We start from the raw sequence: 19866 nt of genomic DNA on the forward strand, positions 1-19866 counted from the left end.
GTTTTGCTTAGCAAGAACCCAAGTCTTAAAAGCTTGTGCATGTCAAAAGCTACTTTTCCTTCACATGCTTACCACTGAGAAAGTTAAAGAGGTTCCTAACATTCCCTTTGGAATATGCAATAAGTTAATGGCCCAAGGCACCTCAGGCTACAACCTTAAGATTAGGTACTCTAAAATAATTGTACTGAATTAACAGGAGTAACCTGAAGAAACTGGTCAGTGTACCTTAGAGAATTCAAGACTACTCTTCAAAGAAATATTTGGTACACTGATAATTGAAGTCTTAAGGATACACTGAAGAACCCTTACAGGCACTGGAAATGGCAAGTCTTCCCCCCCCTTTTTTTGTAGGGAACATAGCTCAGCAGGAGAACATATGGTTTGCATGCAGAAAGTCTAAGATTCAATCCCTGGCATCTCCAGTTTGGAACACAGGAAGCTGCCTTATCCCAGGAACTGATTATTTGTCCACCTTGTCTGGTACTCTCTGCTGTGGCTGATGGTTGCTCTCTAGAACCAGCTGTTATCCATTGAAACAAAGATGACAGGGAGAATCAAGTAGCAGCTGATGGGGGGGAAGTCTTCCTGAGACCCATCAGAAGAGACAGTTCTGCACTAGACAGCCAAATAAATCTAATAGGGTGTGAGACAGCTTCCTATTAGAGCAGTAAGCTAGACATCATACATGCTAGAATCCTGCAGGAATGTTGAGAAAGCTCAGAAGCTAGTGCTGAGTGTAGAAACAGAGTCCTAAGAATCTGGGAATTCCTTTTGGGGGAGGGAAATCAAGCTGCTAGTCCTTATGACTATGAAAATGTGTTTAAAGGTTTGTGGGCAACACCGGCTCAGATCTCAGCAGTCAGAAAGGTTTCCAGTGGTTGGGGTAGAGTTTCAACATACAGTGGTACCTCGGTTTATGAACTTAATCCGTTCCGGAAGTCCGTTCTTAAACCAAATCCATTCTTAAACCAAGGTGCGCTTTCCCTAATAAGGCCTCCTGCTGCCGGTGCCCTTCCAGCATTCGGCTTCTGTTCTTAGACCGAAGTAAAGTTCACAAACCAAAACACTGCTTCCAGTTTTGCAGAGTTCTTAAACCGAATAGTTCATAAACAGGGCTGTTCTTAAACTGAGGTACCACTGTACCGTATTGCTCCTTGCCCCACTTCAAACCAGAACAAGAAGTAAAATGAGACAAATATTTTTATTTATTTTTAAAAGAATAAAAAGCACTGTGTAACATACCCCAATTTGCATCACCTATACAGGTTGCAGAATTCTTGGCATTAAGTAGTCACACAAAGGAAACTATGGAAGAGTTATTCCTATTTCCTAGATAAATGACAACATGCTAATTTTCTCTTTTGTCAGACATTTTATGTATGAAGCTGATTTTAAAAATAATTTTAAATGAAGCTGTGGCCACTCACAACTTGGTCATTCACTTCACACCTTCCTTTACATAACTCCCTGTCAAAGGCAGATAGGGGCCATTATTTCCTCTTTATCAGGGAGAATTTGGAAATCTCTCAGCTGCCAGACTTGCACTGCCTATTGTCCTTGACTTTTGTCCTTCAATTCAAAGTTCGAACTAGTCCACCAGTGCCTAAGGAAAACACCCACTTCTGTTCCCCCACAAAATGTATCCAAGTTTAAACATACATAGGTAAAGCAATTATAGGACAAATTACTCCTGGTCTAATCACTATGGTAAGCAACTGAGCAGTCTGAAGAGAGAGCTACTGTGATGTTAGTGGTTAGAGTAGCAGAGTAAAATGGGGAAAATTTCTTTGCCTAGCCTACCTTACAGGGCTGTTGTGAGGATAAAATGAGGGTGATATAAAATGAGGGGAGGCTATGTACACCATGCTCAGCTTTTTGAAGGAATGCTTTTTAAAATTATTATTAGCAACAACAGTGGTAGACATTTAAAAGGTACCATTGCTGAAATCTTAAGTCACCCATGCTTTCGGTTAACTCTTCCAACTCCTTCAGCTATTGAATGTGCTGCACTGAGACAGGCTGCAATTGCTGAGACTATGAAGATGCTACAATACTACTCTGCCTGCACCCTCATCTCTGATCAATCAAATGCCTGGCTTTTTTGGAAACTTGGAAACATGAGTAATTATTTCAGGTGAAAAACAAAATGTTGCATGATTTTAGTACGTGTCAATACGTTTCAGGAATTTTGTTTTTTTTAATAATATTTTTATTAGTTTTCCATCAAAAAATACATATAACACCATATCAAAACTTTCACAAATTTTCGCTTTTGGACTTCCTTCAGCTTCTCTGACAATCATCCATTTTTAACATTTTTACTTTCACATTTCCTAAATTTGCTATTGCCTTTTAACATATCCTTCCCAATTTATTTTTCTTTTTTACAATATTTCTCAAACTTTTACAGAGCTTCTTGAAATGCTACTAGCGTTATTCTCTCATCGCTTATACATTCCAGATAATCTACAAACTTTCCCCAGTCTTTGATAAACTTTTGATCTCGTAGATATCTAATCTTCCCTGTTAATTTGTCAAGTTCTGCATAGTCCATCAGCTTCATTCTCCATTCCTCCAATGTTGGTAGTTGTCCCTGTTTCCATTTTTGGGCCAATAATATTCTTGCTGCTGTTACTGCACGTTTCAGGAATTTTGGTGCCAGTTCCTATCGAGGCTGTGCCCAGGGAAAGTGGTTTTACTGGCCTAAATTCACTATTGCCAATATTCACCTGAAAAGCGCATCTCCCCCAAAAAAGCACTTGGGGTTGTAAACGTACCAAGGCAACCTCTTGGGACTTCCTATACCTTTAGAAGCTGCTAAGTCTGCAGAAATCTAGCAGTAAAACTTTTCACGACAGGCAGATAAGCATTAACAAGTGTCAGGGAGCAGTCAAAGGTGCAGAATCCAGAGCCAGTAAACACACTGGTAACTCTACCTGTTGGGGATATTGTACTATGCTGTATGCCTTAAACCAGGCATCACCCTCCCATCACATGGTCTGCAAGCCACAAATTATTTACCGTAGAGTAATATAAATAACTCACTGGGTAGTTCTGGGCAGATCACTGTTATGGTGGCCAACTCCTGAACCAGCCCCTGCAGCTATGCTTTAACAGCGACTTAGTCAACACTCATTAGCGGGTGATCTAACCTGTTCTGTAGTTCTTAAACCAGTACAATCGACACTGGCCCAGCCTCACCCCCATGCCTTAATAATACATTTGTGCAGAGCAACACACAGCCTGTATCCTCCAGCAGCGGATTACACCCACTTTCAAGGAAGTCCGAACATGGCAAATGCTAGTGCCTTAGAAAGCTTCAATTGCCAAAGTCTGCTTTTAAAGGCACAACTACAGCAGCTTGTTGAGGAGTTGGTGACCTGACCTATAACCCAAATGGCACATGTTCAGATTTGGGAGGGGAGGGGCAAAAGCTTGACTGCTGGTTGTCTTATTGCCCCAGTCACAATACATCTCACTCCCCAATACTGGAATGCAACATGCGAAAATGTGACCATGTAAAGTATTCATCCTCAGCATGCTCACTTGAAGGAAAACAATGGAAGTCCGCAGTGCTTATTTGCAGGTAAAGGATCAGAGTGCAAGTCAAACTGTTGGCAACCAAAACAGATGCTGAAAGTTGCCAGTCAAATTGCATCGAGTACACACATCCCAACAAAACAGTATGCACACTATAGAACTTGCAAAAGGCAACTCTCCTGGCTGCCCATAGTGAGCGAAAGTCACATCCTGGTAACCAGCAGGAAATCTGTAAAATGGGAAGGGTGTTGTCAGCCTCCAAGCCATCCGTACAATCCCAACAGCTGTGTGATTACAAGCAGACTGAAAGAAGTGTTTTGTGAGCACCTAACTTTTGTAAAACTCATATGCAAGCTACACTTTACCCTAGAGAAACATCTCAAGCACTTGCTTTGGACAGCAATATTTTTATTTTTAGGGGCAGACATGAAGCAGCATGCAATATGAGAGCCCTTGGGACTCTTTGCCACATCATGGAGAACACTGGCGTGAAATCAGATGCCTTTTACCAGTCAGACCCAAAGGTCCATCTAGCTCAGTATTGGCTACACCAGGGGTCAGCAAACCTTTCCAGCAGGGGGCCGGTCGACTGTCCCTCAGACCTTGTGGGGGGCCTGACTATATTTTGGGGAAAAAAGAATGATTTTAAATAAAAGGACACATTCTACTCATGTAAAAATACGCTGATTCCCAGACCGTCCGCGGGCCGAATTTAGAAGGAGATTGGGCCAGATCCGGCCCCCGGGCCTTAGTTTGCCTACCCATGGGCTACACCATTGGTCTACAACTGGTGGGCTGGGAACCACTACTAGGTCATGGTCTGATTCAAGGTGCATCACAGCAGCAAATATATGGGGAGGGGAAAGTTTAAGAAATGGGTACCCAAATCCATGTTTGATTAAAGGTGGGTTCTGAGTCTGAAAAAGTTGAAGAATACTTACTGGTCTATATTGACTGGCAACAGCTCTCCAGAAACTGAGGCAGGAGACATTCTGCACCCTCCCTGGAGATACCAGGGACTGAACCTGGGATCTTCTGCATACAAAACACACAGTCTACCACTGAACTATGGCTCTTCTTCATGATGTCTGGAATTGCATCCTTGGCTGACACACTGTTGCACACATGCAGCAGCATCTTTGCAATGGTGCCAGAGTTTCTGGGAGGTGCATCTCCTGGATTGCACAGTGCAGCTTTTTGGGAGCCATTCCTGACCATACCAGCCAGTTCCTGTCCCCATAACCCAATCCCATGCAGGTTTATTCAGAAGTATAACTCCAATTGCATTCAGCGAAGTTTATTCCAGGTATACATGCAAAGAATTGGCGCCTTAGAGCACATGGACTCAATGAGTGAAACAGACTTTACCCGAAGGTAAGCGAGTATAATATTTCACCTTTAGTGTTGTAGTATTAGATTGGAAGGTGTGGGAAATATGTTGCAAAAATGAGGTAACAATGGGGGGGGCCGTTTGTAAAGCTGCCACCTGCACCAGTCTTGCCAAGTCAATGTGCTGTCTGGACCTGTTCCCTTCCTGTTCGCATCCCTGCGGGCAGGGCTTGTCTCTAGATTTCTATCACTGCAGAATGCCTAGCAGATTTCAATAACTTTCAAAATATTGCTCTTATGAACAGCCAAGATCAGCCTAAGGCTGACAGCCCCTGCTTGGCTTGACCCTGACCCAACAGGAGGATCTGAATCTGAGATTATTTTTTATTTAAATATAGTCCAGCTCTTGAGTCACACGACCCTTCCATCCCTCCCCTTTTAAGCAAGGCACCGGCTTCCTTTTTAGCCCTCCCAAAGCTAAGTGGCGATCTGAAAGCTGGACGCAAGCCCTGCTGAAGTCTATGAGACTTTTACTTCTGACACGGCTGCCAGGCAGAAAATCCTATAGGGATCCTACAGGCTGGACATCCTCTGCGAAAGGCGCAAGAGATCTAGAAGCATTCAAGCCAGAACCTGGACCTATTTACTCAGAAGGAATCCCCACTGTTTTCCAGGAGGCTTAAGTCTCGCATAGTGAGAAGGGCTCGATCCCGTCGAGCTCTCCTTTCAGAAAGGGAAAAGAGCCCAGGGCGCGCCGAGAGAAAGTGGCCAGGCGGCGCCGGAGAGCCGCGCCGAAGTTCGAGCGCCTCCTCCGCAGGGCGCCCCCCCCCCCAGCCCCTTCCTCACAAGGAGCAACCCCCCCCCCTCGTGTGCGCGCGCGCGCGCGCCCCCTCCAAAAAGGCGCGAATTTCGAGGCAGGAAAGCGTCGCCCCCCCCCACTCCGTCGCTGGCGCCCGGACTCACCCCATCTCTCGGCACTTGTCGCCGGCCACGCAGCCCGGCGGCGACAGCGCGCTGGCCGGGGGAGTCTCTCCGCCGCCTCGGTCGCCGGCGGGGAGCGGAGGGCGCGTCCCGACTTCGCACATACGGCCGCCCCGGGGAGAGCTTTCTCCTCAGCTCCCTCGCGGGCTGTATGTGGAGGAGCTTCCGAGCTGTGGCGGCGGCGCGCGCAAAGCAGCCTCTGGCTTGGCGGCGGCGGCACCCAACCTCTTCGGCGTCCTCGGAGCTGCCCGCCCTGCTCTTTAATTGCCTCTGGTCCTTTTACATAAGCGCCTCTCGCAGGCGGGGAGGGCAGCGAGGGCAGCCCGCTGCGTTGCGCGACGAGCGGCTGGGCTGGCGAGCCTGGAGCCGGGCGCGCTCTGCGCTGTCCTCTCCCGCTTCGGAAGTCGGCGCTTTGGAGCGGCGGCTCCGAGTTCCACCTGCTTTTGCGCGCCCGCTGCCGCCTCCCACTCGCTCACTGGCGGGGGGGGGGGAGCGAGTCGCACACGCGGCCGCTGCCGCAGTTTCTCCCGAGGGCGAGGGGCGGGACGGCGCGCGACGCGTCCAATCGAAGCGGCGGCTGCCACCGCGCAGGGGCTCCCCCGCGCGCGATCCTGGGCGCCGGAGCGATTCCCCGGACCTCGCCCCCGCCAGGCTCTGCGGACGCAGTGAAATCTACTGAGCGCGGTGGGGTCTTTAACTTGCGAGGCAACGGGCATAGGATCGGACTGCGCTACTTCGGAACCAAAAGGATACCGAGTGCTGCACCCAGCGCTGGAAAGCGCCAGGCTCAGAAATGTCTGATCTCCCATGAAGTTCACAGCATGACCTTGCGCACACAGCACACTTTCTCTCCACCTGACCTTCCTCGCAATATTGTTGTGATGATTAGTTGGGAAGAGGGAAAAGGAACAACGTAGGCCAGCTGGAGCTACTTGGAAGGAAGGTGCTATATGAATGCAATTAATAAAGAATAATGTGCTAGGGCTGGCACACATCTGGAGGGCACCAGGTCGACTTGGTTTGAGCTGAAACCTGGGGGAAAAGGGGTTTTGGTATGAGCTCAGTTCTGAGAGCGAAAACAAATATTCACAGGTGAAAATATAAACAAAGATTTATCAGAAAAGGTTTTCTCAGGCTGATTTTAAACTAGCAAGTGTAAATTTTATCCTGTCAAGCTGGGGTTTTTTATTGGGGGGGAGGTGTTTTTAAAATATTGTATTTCCATTGACTGTTTGAATAAACATAACATGCTTTATTGCCGTTTTGGAAACTGTACAAAAAAAGCATTCACATTGGGTGCCTTGGAAAGGACATTAATTTCTCTTGTTATTTATTAACCACCTTCCACGTGTGTGTCTCAAGGCGAAGAACCTGTCTTTAATTCTCTCAGGAAAAGTTTCTGATTTGAATTTAAGTATGCCAAAGGGTGGGCCAACAAGTTATAAATTAATTCTCTAACTGAATTGTGGATTCAAACATACAAGAGCAGTTTTCAAAAGGACCAGGACTGTGCTGCGTTTACTATGATAACAAAGTAACAACCATCATATGAACACAATCATTGTCATGTGGATTACTACTATTTGACAAACATTGCAGGCAGCTGTGTTGGTACAATAGTGGGGGAAATTGGAAAACAGTAGCATAAAAACTTTATTAGGACCCACTGAACCATCACAAAGTAATAAGCAAAATTTCAAATTTCACCGGAATTCTAAGCACTCTCACTTTTCTTCCTTTCTTTGTTTCCCCCTTGCTTTGGGAGACTGTTTTGCATACAGAAGGTCCCTGATTCATTCATGTTGGTGCAAAATAGGTATTACAGACCTGCTTCACTCACTTCCAAAAGATGGTACCACTTGCATCAAAGATGCCTTGAATCGGGAGTTGCCAGAACTTGCCAGATTTAAGTTTCAGGCATTCTGGAATCCAGAATGTGTGTGGGAAATGGACTTGAGCTACAATTCACAGAACTACGATTCGCAAAGTTCCCTATGAAGAGAGATTGATTGTTAAACTATTCTGCAAATTATAGCTCTGGGAAGGGAGAAGTGGTCTCTCTATCTCTCTGGCACCCTTAACAAACCGCAGTTCCCATAATTCATTGGGAGAAGCCATGGCTGCTGTTGTATAAGAGTGCTTTAAATATATGGTGCAAATGTGGCCTTTGAGGTTAAATGGCAAGGATCTGAGATGACTCACAATATTAGGGCTGATGATGCTCGGAATATGAATGTGGGAATTCTCCCTTAAGCTGAAAAAATTCATGGACAGACATTTTGAATATGTGTAAGACTTGCTGTTGGGTATTAGTGAGCAAGGCATTTCTACATCTATGTTCGGAAGCAAGACTGTGAGAGGACGAGCACGTATTTTTATGACGCGTGTTTAAAAGTTGATGTCATCTGTTTAAGTATAATAAATGGCTCATTCATAAACAATCCAGTAATTGCTATATATGGTTCTTCCAATACGTTTTGGAGGCATAAACATTTCATTTTTGTCTTGTGACTTAGGAACACTTCTTCTGTGGAACCTCTGTTTCCAAAATAGTTTGAACACAGAAGTTCTTTTAACCTGCTTTGTGTTTCTACTTAAAAAAAGAAAGATCAAGAAAAGACTTCTTTCTCATAATGCCAGCAATTTGCAAACTGGGTCATAGCCAACTAAGTTTCAACTCAGAGTAGACCAATTCAAATTAACGGATCTAAGTTAGTCATAGGGGGACACGGGTGGCGCTGTGGTCTAAACCACTGAGCCTAGAGCTTGCCGATCAGAAGGTCGGCGGTTCGAATCCCCGTGACAGGGTGAGCTCCCGTTGCTCGGTCCCAGCTCCTGCCAACCTAGCAGTTCGAAAGCACATCAAAGTGCAAGTAGATAAATAGGTACCGCTCCGGTGGGAAGGTAAACAGCATTTCCGTGCGCTGCTCTGGTTTCGCCAGAAGTGGCTTAGTCATGCTAGCCACATGACCCGGAAAAACTGTCTGCAGACAAACGTTGGCTCCCTTGGCCAGTAAAACGAGATGAGCGCCGCAACCCCAGAGTCGTTCACAACTAGACTTAACTGTCAGGGGTCCTTTACGTTTTTTTAAATTAGTCGTGCCCCATAATTTCAATGGATTTACTCTGAGTAAAACCTAGTTGGCTACCACCCCATCTCCTAACCACTTGTTTCTTCCCGAAAGATCACACTGCAACATTGTCTCTTAACCAAACAACGCTAAAACCGTAGCCATGTTGGCCCATAAGATACAATCCAAAAGCAGGGCAACATCGTTATTATGCCAACCAAACAATTTGCAGAGGCAGCCATCCCTTGACTAGGCTGGCTGAGTTGCAGGCAGCCCTGGCTCCTGTAAAGGTGGATTGGGCCTTCTTAAAGGGATACCTAACGTAGAGGCCACTCTTCCCAAGGCATCCCCTGTAGAACACCACACTTGGTTTTTAATGTTTTGTTTTTGCAGGGTAAATCACTTTTGGTGGGGGGCAACAAAAGTGTGGTGCAGTGGTTAGAGTGTCAAACTAGGACCAGGAAGGTCAGAATTTGGCCAGGAAGCTCACCGGGTGACCTTGGGCCAGTCACTGCCTCTCAGCCTAACCTACCTCACCAGGTTGTTGCGGGCATTAAATGAGGAAGAGGAGACCCACATGTGCCACCCTAAGCTCCTTGAAGAAAAATGTGGGAAATAAACACACACATACAATTCTAACCAAATAATGGGGATAGGAGATGCTGCCACACCAACCTCTGTCTACCCTTACCCAGTCCCCACCTGCCTGCCTTCTTAGTTACAGCCAGCCCAGTGGGTGGCCCTGGATATCAGCTTCCCCCCCCCTCTACTTAGTCTCAGTGTTGCCCCTTGCAAAACTCAGCAGGTAGGAAGATGTGTACAAACCTATAGTTGGCCCTGTCTGTAACTGGCTCTGTCGCCACCTACTGTTGGTCTTCCTGCCTTCTGCCCTACCCATCCCAATGGGCACCAGCCACCACTGCTCCCAGGCAAGCGTGCATAGAGTTGCAGTCAGCTGGGGTTTTTTTAAAAACATATGTATATATAAATATGAGTTAAGGGTAGCTTTGTTAAAAGTTCTGTGTGAATTAGGGATATTGCCAAGTCAGCAAAAAGAGAGAGAAAGCGAGAAAGCAAAGTATAGCACCCACGCCACATAGCATCTTCTGCCAACTGTGCAGAATGAGGGTGAAATTCCATCTAGGTAGCGATATCGCCGACCACTCAAGTGAAGCTCAAGCCGTTTAATGTCACCAGAGCCCTCAGATGGAATTACATCCCCCGCCGTCCCCCTCCTCCATATGCATCATGCTAAGAGGTTTCAAGCGTTGCCATTAGCTGTAACGTTGAGACAGGCTTTCTGAAATATCTAGTGCAAATTCTGAAAAGCCTTCCAAGATAAGCAGCTGCGCCATTCTGACACATGAGACAAATGTAGTTCAGCGGATTTTCCTCACATAAGCATTGTCAGACGCTCAACAGTCTAATGTATGCCCATAGATTTTAAACACTTGTAACTCCAGCCACTAAGTCTGCTTGAAGGAGATTTAAAGGCCATGATCCTCAAGGCAGATTTCCAAACAGCAGTCCTGGAAAAGTTGAAAAGGGGCACTGCAAAAAAGGGTACTGCAGAGTCGGTGATTTTTCTTCAGATTGCATTACACACACACACACACACACACACACACACACACACACACACACTTATTTGACACCTTCAATCAAAAAGATTTAAAGGCACTGTGAATAAAACCATTCACACAACATATGAATGCAGTACTAAAAGCAACAAATAAGCATAACAGCACGCAGTATAAATGTATGGTAGAGCAAAATCATACAACTTAAAGAGTGGAGTAAAGTAAAATTCCAGCTAAGGTCAAAGCACATTTAATGCACTTGGTCTTCTCCCAAATAAGTCTGAGAACTGTAGTTTGTTAAGGGTGCTGACCTCATACAGCTACAGTTCCCAGTGCCCTGTTACAAACTACAATTCCCAGGATCCATGACTGTTAAAAGTGGTTTAAGAGTCCTTTAAATATACAGTGTGGATGTGATTAAAGAATCAGCCTAGCATCCTTAGCCTCTAACCATTAAGGGCTTTAACCAGTCTTTCTGGCCACAATTAATAGTTTTCTGTCCGAATCCAGATTCCTTCACAACAACCAAATAGCAATCCTAATAATCTAAGAACTGTGAGTTAACCTGACATGCCTGCCCACAATATACCAGCTGGGTCATCTGTAATCTAAACAAGGAGGGGTTGAAATCCATGTATTTTGTGAACATTTCCTTCCTTGGTCCTGGAGAAGTCTTACCCCACCTGGCTTACAAGACTAGTTTTGTAACGGTTTCCATCTAGGAGGTGCAAGGATGGGAAACCTTAGGCCCAGGGGCCAAATGCGGCTCCCAGGCCTCTCTATATGGCCCTTCAGACCCTCCCCAAGCTACACCCTCTCATTCTCAGGACACACCCTATCGCGAGTCTTGCTTCACACCCTCTCTTATTGTTCTTGCCTGGCTGGACTATGTCCCTGAACTCTTAATTCTTGACTGTTCCTTGCCTGGATGCAGGCAGGCTAGAGAGGGGTGTATATAGAAACTAGCCTATGGTACAAAGCTGAATTCATTCCTCCCCTCCCTTTTGGTATGTGGGAGCTGAAAGTATTTCCCCACCCCTTGCTCTAAGTCTCACATACATGTACTGATGGTAATGGGCCAACTTTGATGATGTTAAAAGGGACACGCGTGGCGCTGTGGGTAAAACCTCAGCGCCTAGGACTTGCCGATTGTATGGTCGGTGGTTCGAATCCCCACGGCGGGGTGAGCTCCCTTCTTTCGGTCCCAGCTCCTGCCCACCTAGCAGTTCGAAAGCACCCCTAAGTGCAAGTAGATAAATAGGTACCGCTTTATAGCGGGAAGGTAAACGGCGTTTCCGTGTGCTGGTGCCAGCTCACCAGAGCAGCTTCGTCACGCTGGCCACATGACCCGGACAGCGCTGGCCCCCGGCCTCTTAAGTGAGATGAGCGCACAACCCTAGAGTCGGACACGACTGGCCCGTACGGGCAGGGGTACCCAGCGGCGTAGCGTGGGTTGTCAGCACCCGGGGCAAGGCAAGTAATTTGCGCCCCCTAACCCGGGGCAAGGCAAGTAATTTGCGCCCCCTAACCCGTGGATTTGCGCCCCCTAACCCTACAAATCTATGCCTATGAATGATGGTCCCTCTCTCTCTCTCTTTCTCATATTCCAATTGATTTCCGCCGATCGATCCCCGAAGCTCTCACCCAGCGAAATTCGTGCGTAATTACGCTTCGCCATCCCTAATCCTGCCGCTTCCACCGGGAAATCATGACGGTGCGTTTCTCCTCTCCAAACTTTCCCCGGCCCTTTGCCGGCCGGTGCAGCCCTTTTGGCTACGAGCTCCCCTCCTTCTCTGCCTGCTTCCGACCCCACCTCCCCGTCCAGCCTCCCTACCTCCTGAAAAAAGGGGCCGGCGCCGAGCAGGACACCCCCGCGGCCATCGGAGAGAGGCGGGGCCGAGGGAGGCAAGCCAATGGGCGAGGCGGGGGTAGGTGGCCACGGGGGCGGGCGCTGCCGCAGTCCTCGGGTGGGCAAGGTAGGAGCAGGCGGAGGCTGGCCGGCCGCTCTGACAATAGGGGCGGGCCGAGGGCACGACGCGGCTGGGCCCTCTGGACTCGCGCCCCCCCCAGATGTTGCGCCCGGTGCGGCCGGCACCCCTGGCACCCCCCACGCTACGCCACTGGGGGTACCTTTACCTTTACCTAAAAGGTTAAAAGCAGAGTTATGGATTATGCCCTTAGAGTGCACAACCTTCCAGTTCCACAAGTCTATGAACTGTAAAGGGACCATAGCCAGGACAACAAATTGTGAAACAACAGGGCAGACTATGCAGTTTTGGAGGACAGCAGCATAATTTCCAGGCTAATTAAATCACAGAATCATTTTGTTCTCCAAAATATTTTTCTCACATATAAACTTGTATGTTGTTCGGGTGTTTTGAATTCTCAGCTTCTTGTCACCATCTGTAACTCAAATCCCTGTGTCTTAAAGAAATGGCAGGCATCTGTTGAAAATATTCATCTCTTCTGTGGCATGGGAGGTTCATAATCCAAGCTTATCTAATAAAAACTGGACTATATTTCAAAGCAACCAGGGAGAGATTGTAATTATTAGAGTTGCTTCCCCCACCCCCCCAAAAAATCTGCAATGGACATCATCCTGCATGTGATCTTGTCCATCTACAACAGATTGAAAAGTCAAATGATGCTTCAATGGGAATAACACCATGTTGTATCAAGTGAAGAGATAAACAACTACCTGACGTTCAGAAGACATCTTAAGGCAGCCCTGTTCAGGGAAGTTTTTAACGTGTGATATTTTACTGTATTTTTGGTTTTTATGGAAGCCACCCAAAGTGGCTGGGGAGGCCCAGCCAGATGGGCGGGGTATAAATAATAAATTATTATTATTATTATTATCTTTAGACTTTTATACAGTTTGACAGCTTGCTTCATGGCATTGGATCACTGGTAGCTGGTGGATGCACCTCAAACTGGGGTGCTGCGGCTGCTTTATTTCTTCACATAAAAATTGTCATTTAAGAATGTGTTATGAACAACTTAACATGTGTTTTATCTGAGTTTTGCCAGTGGGTGTCGAGGGGGAATCTTGGTGTGGACTGCAAGTTAATTCTGTTGCTTTGCTGGAGTGAAAACCAATGTTGGTTATTTGCTTGCTCAACCTGCATAGTTTGTAAATAAACTAATACTGCAACACTCAATTTTATATCTAGTCCTTTCTCTTCAGCTGAAAAATTCAGCTGTTAGAATCATCACTTGAGGAGATGGGAAGCACAAAACAATACCTTTAATTTTCAAGAGGCATGCGTGCGCAGGTGATTGTAAAATTCCAGACATCCTCCTGATTCCCTGCTTGCAAATGATGAGTATAGTCAGTTTATCAAAAGGCATTCTTTGGCACCTGCAGCCCATCAAAGCAAAACTCTGGTTTGGTTGTCATTCAGTTTGGCAGTAAAGATATAAATTATTTGAATCACATGTCCTTACATAATTAGAAAGTCACAGTGAGCTCTCTTATTAATTTCTGCTACCATTTTTCAAATATGACAGCTCCTGTATCTTTCCACTAACATAAGAAAAGCTCTTCTAGATCAGGCCAAAAGTGCACCTAGTCCACTATCCTTTTTCTAACAATGGCCAAAGATATGATTCTAGGAAGTCCACAAGAAGACACAAAGGCAACATCCTTCCCTTTGATTTTTTTAGAAAACAAATCATATGAGAAAAGGTGGAAGAATTAGGAATAATCAGCCCAAATAACAGAAGACTCAAGGTACGTTCACATTACTACTTATTCTACATCCACTGCTAGTTTTTAAAGCCACGTTCCCATGGAGTTAGCCGCAATCCATAATGATCCAGTAGTTTCTTGACACATACTGCTATTTGATGTGCTTTCCTCAAATCAGTTTCAATTCAGCTAGAGTACAGTGGTACCTTGGTTTACGAACTTAATCCGTTCCAGAAGTCCATTCTTAAACCAAAGCATTCTTAAACCAAGGCATGCTTTCCCATAGCAGCGGGGGACTCAATTTACAAATGGAACACACTCAACAGGAAGCGGAACATGTTCTTATTCCAAGGCAAAGTTCACAAACCAAAGCACCTACTTCCGGGTTTGCAGCATTCTTAATCCAAGTTGTTCATAAACTAAGCTGTTCTTAAACCAAGGTACCACTGTAATGTGAATGTTTGAGACCACCATTGTGCACAGATGGTAGCTTCATGAATAGCAGTGTGTGTTTGTGTGTGTTTCAGGTGTGGGGAAACCAAAAAGGGCATTCATGTTTGGTGAAGACATCCCTGCTCCCTCTCTGATGTGAACAACACCGTCCCAATTCAGTTTGAAATACCTTACCGTATTTGCTGGACTTAGGCTTGCAGTCCTTGGTTCAGGCTCACGGGCATCTGACATCTCAATTCCGGAAGGCTACGGCAGCTTGGCTTTGGGGATCTGCAGTAAGTGCCAATGCCTCAATGGTCATGGCAAGTACTTTGTTATCTCTTCAATGTAGGCTCCATTTAGCTGTCATGGTTCACAGCTGCTGCCAGATGAGGGATGGGGAACCCATGGCTTTCCATACATTGTTGGACCACAACTCTCACCTCCCACTGGCCACTGTTTATATGAGCCTTGAGAAATTAAGACTTGAAATCAAGAGCAAAATCTGTTTTTCAGTCTTTATTTGCAGGGCTTGTACAAAGCACAGTTAGCTGAAATGACATGGCTTGCTGAAAATAATAAGTGATTAATTAAGTAAGGTCTGCTACCTGCTGAGTTTTGTCAATGAGCTTCCCATGCATATCCTTCCTCATTATTGTTGCACTAACCTTATCAGACTCAGCTAGTACTAGAATGCTACACTTTAAGTATTTGTAGTCTGGCACACCATGTTACTTGCTACTTAACTGGCTTGCACATATAACACTGTATATATTTCGCATGAAGCTTTTCACCCCAAATCAGTTTATACAACTGTGAACAAAAACAAGCCACAATGTTCCCTGACTGACTCAGCCTTTAGTGTACAAAGAAAACAGCATGATGCCACCTCATATGGCCACGTTGTATTTTTCCCATGCAAAAAAACAATGTATTCATTAAGATTAATAATTGAAATTTGCTTTAGGATAAGCTGCATTGATTTTTACCTCCTGGTAGGAGGCCGGCCTTCACCCAAGTCTTCAAATATGTTCATGTCCATCTGGCATGTCCCTGGCGCATCCTTCCTGTTGCTTTGTCCATCTGTTTTAAAATCACTTCCAAAATACTGCATGACTCCCCCCCACCCCAAAATAGGTTTGACAAATCTTTGGTATAATCTGAAAATATCCAAGCCTGGCTCCAGGTTTGAGTATTCCCTTGGCAAAATGTCCTCTGGTGGGTCTCCCTAGCTGGTATATTTGGTTCTGGTGATAGCAGTGAGCAGCAGCAGAGCTCTGATGGAGTCAACTTCGGTGCCTCTGATCTATCGTCACCATTGTGGAAAATCTGAAAGATGGCTCCAGCTACCCAGCACACACAAAACATGATTAGAATGCAACAGGAATATCAGCTTAGTTTAAAGTAACTGTCCTGAAGCTCTATTGATTAGCCAAAGATGCAATCTATGGACGTACATTATGCTCACATCCACAATATTTAACCAACCCTGACTTAAGAAAACAGAGTGTTTTACTGGGCTGTGCATACACATATATTTAAAACACATGACTTCCCCCAAAGAGGCCTGGGAACTGTAGCTTCCCCTTCACAGAGGTACATTTCCCAGCACCCTTCCCCCTCTCTTTTGGGGAAGGCGTGTGTTTTAAATGTATGCCTTGTATACAACCTGGGTGCGAATTACTGGTAAATTCCATCTCTGTAAGTTTTAGTCTGTGATAAATGCTTGGCGTCAGGGGGGAGGTTTCCCCCAAAAAACTCAACAATTAACTCTATCGACTTCAATGGGACTTACTCCCAAGTAAATGTGTAAACATTTGCAGTCTAAATGTTACTTCCTAGGCTGCATACACTCTATACCTTTAAAGTACATCTGAGGCACATTTCTCTTCTCAAAAATTTATGGGTCCCGTTGTTTATTAAAGGTTGATGGGAACTGTAACTCTGTGAGGGGTAAACTACAGTGCTCGGGGTTCTTTGAGCAAAATAATGTGATTTTAAAGGTACAGTTTGTGTGCAGTCCTCTTAGTTTTCCTTGGCCAGAGAAAGGTGGCCCTATGCCTCATCTCTTCATACATGTGGGCAGTGTTCCTGGAGCTGCTATGCTCCTGATGATGCACACTCCTCTTAATAGTGGCATTTAAGTTTTAACTGTCTACTTTTTGTGTGCTGTTGCTGCTTTTATAATAAAGAAATAGGGAAAAAAGCTTTTGCTTCCGGGACATTTATTCGTGCCTCGTGTTGTTGGCCTTGTTGTCGTCGCTGCCATTCTTTGCAAAAAGGGGGGATTGCTAAATTTTCAGATTAAATGCACCCCACAATGCGCTACCATGATGTAACTTCTGCTTATCTAAATCCCAAAGCAAGAACCACTCACTCTGCTTTGTGAACTGCAGCCTGAGTCTTCCTGAGTCATAATAGGATTTTATGTACTCATACTTGAATCGGTAGCTCCTAAACTATGTGTCAGCAGCAAGAGGAAGGGGGACATTCGAGAAAGAAAGAAAGAAAGAAAGAAAGAAAGAAAGAAAGAAAGAAAGAAAGAGTTTATGGTTTCTGTGGCCCTAAGGCACCCATTTACTGAAGAAAGTTACCCATTCTTCCTCTGCAATATCCATTCCTCTGGCCTTGCCTACTTCTAACCAACTTGTATTCGAAGCAAGTGAGTCTGTCACATTTCTCTGTCACAACTAGATCATTCAGTCACTTGGGCTGTGGAACCACTGCAGCAAAGGGACATTACTGGTGCTGCAGTGGCGCAGCAGCCAAGGGATGAGGAGCTGTGGTTCAGTGATAAAGCACATGTTTTGCATGTAAACGGTCCCAGGTGCAGTTTCCAGCAACTCCAGACAGGGCTAGAAAAAGACTCCTGTCTGAAACCCTGGAGAGCTGCAGCTGGTCAGTGCATACAAACTGAACAAGGCGATCTGATTCTGTATAAGGAAATTCCCCATGTTGGCCCTACAATTAGGCGAAGTGAGGCAGCTGCCACAGGTAACTTATTAGACTGTCCTGAAACCACAGCACAATTTTAGTGGTTTAATTTACTTTTGTTGTTTCCCTTTTTTCAGCCAAGGAATGGAAAGAGGTGATGGTGAGATTTTCTGCCTCAGATGCAAAAAATAACTTGACTGTCTTGCAAGGGAGCATTTGTTGTTCTGCCTCAACCAGCAGAGACTTTCAAGTAGCACTTTAAGAACACGTAGGAGCAAGAGCAGCTCTACCATTAGGTACTGAGACAGCCGCTTCAGACAGCAGATGCTGGGGAGGCAGGGAGTGGCAGGGATGTGTTGGTGGGCAGAGGCTGTGCGTCACTTGACCTGCCCTGCAAACTAGCCTGCTGCCCTCAGGTGTGGTAGAAGACTGTTTCGTTACCAGAATTGAAGCAAAATTCAACCAGTAAGCTTCTGTAAATGGAATTGGGTGGGGAGGGATCTCATCCTTTGTCTCGTGCAGCATAAATGTCCTGAAATTGACCCCCACCCAACTGATGGGAGGATGTCCATTGCATCTCTGCATGAGTCACAGGGTTGGGACTCGCCATGACTTTTTTCAGATTCTAATTATAAATCCAACTATAAATCAGAACTAAAGTGTACTTCAGTTGCCAGAGGTTTGGAGAACGCTGCCTAATATTATGAAGTTGACCCAGTGATGTACCCAAGTACGAGAGGGCAAGCGTGTATCTGAGCAGAGCAATCCTATCTGTGAATTAGGCCTATTGGACAGGAAAAGAAATTCCTTTGCACACTGGTGAGAAATAATATGTTGCAATGTCACTGAGATCTCTCTGCACCAGTAGAGGCTAAAGCCAGTGAAAGGCAGGGTGAGTGGTAATGGTATATGTAGCATTGAGGAGGGAAGAATGGAATTTGTAGAACCTTCTCCCCATGGAGGCTTGCCTGACACCTTCATTTCATATCTTTAGGCACCTGCCAAAAAAGTTCCTTTTTTCTCATGCCTTTGGCTGATTAAACAATCTATTACCTTTTCATAGAATCACAGAATTGTAGAGTTGGAAGGGACCCTGAGGGCGATCTAGTCCAAACTCCGGTGTGTCTGTGGGGGCGGGCAGTATGGTTTTAATTTGTTACTAAGTTGTGTATTTTATGCTATTGTACTGTAAACCACCCTGTGATCATCAGATGAAGGGTGGCATATGAATTTAATAAATAATGATAACAATAAGAGTGAAATTTAGTTGGAATCTTATGCTTGTATCGGTCCCAAGGTGCAGCAATAAAATATTCTGGAAGCATTCACCACCAACCTCCCTGCTCCATTTCAGAAAATGTCTTCTCTTCAATATAAAAACAACTTTTTTCCTTTTTTGTTACACAGGCAGTTAACATTTAAAGGTCACTGTTAAGAGAAATGCTCTCCTAGCAAGTATTATATTGGAAACTCAAGTCTTATCAGGGCCTTTGGGATTGTATGTGCTCTAAAGGTGCCTATTTTAAAAGCCGTACTAATGCACACACACCCGATCACGAAAGGCAATGTTGATTTAGCAGCTCTGTTGATTCCAGTGGGAACTTACTTGGAAGTAGCCTAGAATATTTAGGATTGCTGGCTATAACCAAAGCTTTTTCTGAACCAAGACTAACCTCTGGCCATTACACCTGTGGCAGCAGCTGGTCAGTGGTGGTGGACTCTCACCAGGCAGGCCTGCAGCAAATGACATATATTCCAATATTTATTTGTTGGTTAGGTGCAGACTGGCCCTTCGCCTCAGGCAGCAGCAACACTCTTGCATCCTGGTATTTATTAACTGAACAGGTGGCAGATCCTTGACTGGAGCTGACTGGGGGGGGCACCCATCCTTCATTGACAACGTTGCATTTCACTTTCATATTTGGGTGTAGCAGCAGTATCTCAATTTTGCCTCGGGCAGCCATTGGCAACAATTGATTTCTCTCCCTGCCGCCTCCAGGCAGCAGGGAAAAGTGCACAGTTAAACTATGGAACTCACTTCCACAGGATTGCCACCAACATGGATGGCTTTAAAGTCTGCGGTTGTCTTTGCTCCACAGTTAGCAATACTTTATGTATGAGAGAGCGTGCAATGAGGACTTGGTGCATAAAATATGAATATGAATAAAGGGGCGCGGGTGGCGGCGCTGAGGGTTAAACCACAGAGCCTAGGGCTTGCCGATCGAAAGGTCGGCGGTTTGAATCCCCATGACGGAGTGAGCTCCCGTTGCTCGGTCCCTGCTCCTGCCAACCTAGCAGTTCGAAAGCA

At 45.6% G+C, this 19866-nt stretch overlaps 1 protein-coding gene across 2 annotated transcripts in view; it reads right to left on the reverse strand.

Annotated features, from left to right (window-relative positions):
• HOMER2 (homer scaffold protein 2) overlaps positions 1-6335 on the reverse strand; it is a 78565-nt gene extending 72230 nt beyond the window's left edge. The window contains exon 1 of one of the 2 annotated variants that reach the window (XM_053365137.1): positions 5833-6335. In XM_053365137.1, the coding sequence (XP_053221112.1) occupies positions 5833-5954 (122 nt within the window). In that variant the 5' untranslated portion in view covers positions 5955-6335. The remainder of the gene's footprint in view (positions 1-5832) is intronic. The other variant, XM_053365138.1, reaches the window with a different exon arrangement.
• Positions 6336-19866: the final 13531 nt, after the last annotated feature.

This window comes from Podarcis raffonei, chromosome 14, assembly GCF_027172205.1.
Source record: "Podarcis raffonei isolate rPodRaf1 chromosome 14, rPodRaf1.pri, whole genome shotgun sequence".
Lineage (NCBI taxonomy): Eukaryota > Metazoa > Chordata > Lepidosauria > Squamata > Lacertidae > Podarcis > Podarcis raffonei.